The following is a 4,523-nucleotide window of genomic DNA, read 5'->3' as shown; positions in this document are numbered from 1 at the left end:
AGTGAACTTGAATTACAACTTTGATGTAAGTATGTTGTATTTTTGTGGTGATTTTATTAGCAGAATTTGCCTTTGTTTGAAATTCTGGATTTGAAATACATCGTATTACCAAACATCTTATTAGCATTTGAAATTCCAAATTCATAATTTCCCAAACAAATGACTTGGAATTGAATTTCACTATTTGAAATGAAATAAGAGTATCCAAACGCAACCTTATAAGAATTGTGAACTTTGATCAATTCCCAAACAAGGATTAAGAATATATTACTCCGTATGTGATTGTAAATTTGCAATGCATATAGGAGTACATAATAATCGTTTTATACTCGAACAATACACTCGTTATATACAAGTCCTTGTAAACCGAAAATAACCATTTTGCCTTTTAGTGGATCAGTACACTACTACTGTACTACCCCCTAGCCCTCGTCTACTTTCCGAATCATCTCCTTTCAGCCGCACTTCCCACTTAAAACGAACATATTCACATTCACTTTCACTCCATTTTCTCACTCACTCTCTCCCCTTTCCTCTGCTCAACTCCACCACCAACAATGGCGGCAACTTCCTCATCAATGGAGTCCCTAATCCTCAAACTCCACGAAATTTCCGCCGTCAAATTTGGCAGCTTCAAGCTCAAATCCGGCATTACTTCCCCAGTTTACATCGACCTTCGCTTAATTGTATCATACCCTTCTCTCCTCTCTCAAATCTCCCAAACCCTAATCTCCGCCGTCGCCGCCGCCTCTCCTCCGGCGACCTTCGATGTCATCTGCGGCGTTCCTTACACCGCGCTTCCCATCGCCACCGTCGTCTCCGTCGCTAATGATATCCCCATGCTTATGCGCCGGAAAGAGGTTAAGGCTTATGGTACTGGTAAGCTTATTGAAGGGGTTTTTCAGGCTTCGCAAACTTGCCTCATTATTGAAGACCTTGTTACTAGTGGTGCTTCTGTTCTTGAGACTGCTGCTCCTTTGAGAGATTCTGGTCTCGTTGTCACTGATGCTGTTGTTTTGATTGATAGGTGAGCGCCTTTTATTTCGATGTATGGTACACTCGGGTGTATAATAATACTTAACGTAGTCGGCGTTGATAAATTTTAACTTCTTGTCATATAGTACAACCGGGTGTATAACGAGGAATTGATATACCGTAAAGCTAATTTATTTCCCAATTTTAATGGATAAGGGAGCGATTTATCAATTTTCACTTATGGTACACTCGGGTGTATAGTAGAAGTTACTTAGCCCACTGATAATTTTTAACTTGTTGTACAGCTTGTATGTTACACCCGGATGTATAATGTAAATTACCGGGTCATTTATAGTGATTTGATGGATTGATTTGATTAGTATTTGTGTGAAGTGATGATAAAATTTGAAATTAATACTATGTTTTATTAAATTTGAGAACATTTTGGTTAATGGCTGATGTAGATGGATGTTGGTAACTTTGCATTTGCAGGGAACAGGGAGGAAGAGAAAATTTGGCCGAAAACGGGATAAGATTGCACTCATTGTTAAAGCTGAGTGAGATGGTTGGAGTTTTGAGGAAGTTGGGTAAGGTGGAGGAAGAAACGGAGAAGATGGTGTTGAAGTTCTTGGAGGAGAATAAGAAGGTATCTGTACCGAGTGTGGTGAAGGAGAAGGTTGGAGGATCGAAGATGGGTTACGAGGAGAGGGCTAAGTTAGCTAAGAATGAGGCTGGTAGGAAATTGTTTGAGATAATGGTAAAGAAGGAGACCAATTTGTGCTTGGCTGCTGATGTTGGTACAGCTGCTGAGTTACTTGACATGGCTGATAAGGTGAATTTTTCTTGCTATTAGATACATTAAACTTTAGAGCTAGCACCGTAGTTTCTTCTTATTGGGCGGCATGTTAAAGTATGGCGCATTTGCACAACACTAGGAATTAATTCATATTCAACCATGATGAACATCTTTTTTGGTGGCAGATAAATTTATCCTCTCTTCTTGGTCCTTCACAATTCAAACTTATAAGGATTATCTGTTGTAGAACTCTGATGAAAGTGCTGAACCGTTTCATATTGATTTCCCTCCTTGCGAAAACTTAACATTTTATGATTTTTCTCAATTAACTTGAATAACTTAGCTGAAATATCCTATAGTGGAAACAGGCTATTTTACTCGAACTTGTCATATTACCACCACTCGGAAATTTGATAACCAAAGTTTTATGAATTTAATTTTGGAGTCTAAGCCACATAGGGCAGGGGTAACATTGTTCTTTGGACGGTTGGACCTAAGTGTGACATTGAGTTAGTTTTGTATATTAACATGAAGCCGTATCCTATTTAGGAGATGCATACATGATGCTTTCCTGCACAACTTTCCAAGGTTTACTCAAGTCAGTGGAGATGCTGGTCCTCCTTATAGTACTTGTGTATGGTGGTTGTATCATTAAATCATTAACAAATGTAAACTAAGAACTCATGAATTTCCCGATATGCTTGTCTCGCATTGCCTCTATTTTCCAAGACTTAATGGTCCTGATTTCTTCCTAGTGTGCAATGCCAAAGGCCATGCCTTGAATCATTTTTCCGTAATTACATTTTGATTTGACTTAACCTGTTTGCACACCTTTGTTGCAGGTTGGACCAGAAATCTGTTTGTTGAAAACTCATGTTGATATATTGCCTGATTTCACCCCAGACTTTGGTTCGAAACTTCGATCGGTATGTTATGATCATATCTTTATATTTCATCCGAATTTGCCGTCCCCAACAAACCCCCTTCTACAGATTTGCTGCCATATACTTCGTATAAATCAATCGGCTTACTGTGCTGTCAACTACTTATGTGACTTTGTTGGTGTGAACCACATTTATTTGGACAGCATGTCTGTGCATATAGACCTCTAGATTCTTGTAGGCTGACATATTGAAGCTTTTGGTGCTTCTGTTGATAAAGAGACAACCTGCTTTAATTTTATTTATTTTTAATTTGCTTTGGCAACATCTACAAGATTCTCCAATGCTGGTTTCCATATTTCCAGTGCTAAATTTTTTTTACGATATATTTTGAATTTTGTGCGTCATTTTATGTTTCTTAAGCAACTGTTTTGTCACATTGGCAACTGAACTTGACAGATTGCAGACAAGCACAATTTCCTTATTTTTGAGGATCGCAAATTTGCTGACATTGGCAACACCGTAACTATGCAGTATGAAGGGTAAGAGATCATATTTTGTTCAAATTTTCCTCTATCTCACATTCTCACAGTGTTTATCATCTTGTCTCTCCACTCCTCTGAGCTCACCACTTTGCTTGTTTCAGAGGTGTTTACCGCATCTTGGATTGGGCTGACATAATTAATGCTCACATCATCTCAGGCCCTGGGATTGTGGATGGTCTTAAATTGAAGGTATGCTTTACTGATTAATTCATTTAAAACATTAAGCTTTTCTGAATTGATAAACATTTGTCAATAATCATTTCCCTGCTGAATTTCAGGGTTTACCTCGTGGTAGGGGCCTCTTGCTGTTGGCTGAAATGAGCTCTGCTGGTAATCTTGCAACAGGAGATTACACAGCGGCAGCTGCAAAGATTGCCGAGGATCACTCAGATTTTGTCATAGGCTTCATCTCAGTTAATCCGGCATCTTGGAAATGTGGACCTTTGAATCCATCCCTAATTCATGCTACACCTGGAGTTCAAATGGTTTCTGGTGGTGATGCTCTTGGCCAACAGTACAACACTCCACACTCAGTATGATTCTTTCTTGTTACTCCTTATTTCTGGGAACGGAATACAGATAGTTCAAATACCATCAGAAATGCTAAACTGTTACTCCAATTGTGGTCCGATACTCTGATATATTTTTGTAGGACACAGGTTGATGTACCTGTTCAAAGTCATTTAAGTAGTATTGATTCACTAAATTAGTTATAGAATTCGATATGGGTAAAATAATTCAGGTCATACTGATTTTAAAAGTACATGCAAATTTAGCAGGACTATTCTTGCTAAAAGGAAATCTATGCATGTTGCATACTGTTTACCAGGCTGCTTTATATTTGAATCAAACTGGCTACACTATTGCAGGTTGTCTATGACAGAGGCAGTGACATGATAATTGTTGGTCGTGGAATCATTAAAGCAGCAAATCCTGGAGAGGCTGCTCGTGAATACCGAGTCCAAGGTTGGAATGCATATTTGGCGAAATGTACGTAAATCAAACAAGTCTGCTTGGACTTTCTCAGTTTTGCATTGTGATGGCCTGACTTTTCCAATAACCTGCAACTTTGTTCAAGGGAAGACCTGAATAGATCTACATTGATGTTTCAACTATAGGGTTCATATGTATTCTAGTTAGGGCCGTTAGGCTTTTGATCTGGTTTGAGTTATTGTGATTCTCTTTGTATTTTAGAATGATGGTATTGAGCCACTATTCTTGAGTGCTGCATAATGCCTTGGACAAATTGCTCCCCATGTATCTCTATATTTGAGTTTGCAAAAAAGTAAAAGTTTAATAATCCAGGCTACTGCAATTTTATCTCAA

At 38.5% G+C, this 4,523-nt stretch overlaps 1 protein-coding gene across 1 annotated transcript; it reads left to right on the top strand.

The window, feature by feature from the left end:
• The first annotated feature begins 457 nt into the window (after positions 1-457).
• Positions 458-4,523, top strand: LOC145584644 (uridine 5'-monophosphate synthase-like). The gene is made up of 7 exons (XM_081641459.1): positions 458-1,027; positions 1,468-1,807; positions 2,614-2,697; positions 3,112-3,194; positions 3,299-3,386; positions 3,476-3,730; positions 4,067-4,523. The coding sequence occupies exons 1-7, from the start codon at positions 558-560 to the stop codon at positions 4,193-4,195; spliced, it is 1,449 nt and encodes a 482-aa protein (XP_081497585.1). The 5' UTR covers positions 458-557; the 3' UTR covers positions 4,196-4,523.

This window comes from Chenopodium album, chromosome 16, assembly GCF_948465745.1.
Source record: "Chenopodium album chromosome 16, dcCheAlbu1.1, whole genome shotgun sequence".
NCBI classification, from domain to species: domain Eukaryota; kingdom Viridiplantae; phylum Streptophyta; class Magnoliopsida; order Caryophyllales; family Amaranthaceae; genus Chenopodium; species Chenopodium album.
Note: the sequence above shows the minus strand (reverse complement) of the source record. Positions and strands in the feature narration are given on the sequence as shown.

Coding starts and splice junctions, on each gene's coding strand:
- LOC145584644 (XM_081641459.1), top strand. CDS start 558: ATGGCGGCAACTTCCTCATCAATGGAGTCCCTAATCCTCAAACTCCAC. Junction 1,028..1,467: donor GCTGTTGTTTTGATTGATAG/GTGAGCGCCTTT, acceptor TTGCATTTGCAG/GGAACAGGGAGGAAGAGAAA. Junction 3,731..4,066: donor AGTACAACACTCCACACTCA/GTATGATTCTTT, acceptor ACACTATTGCAG/GTTGTCTATGACAGAGGCAG.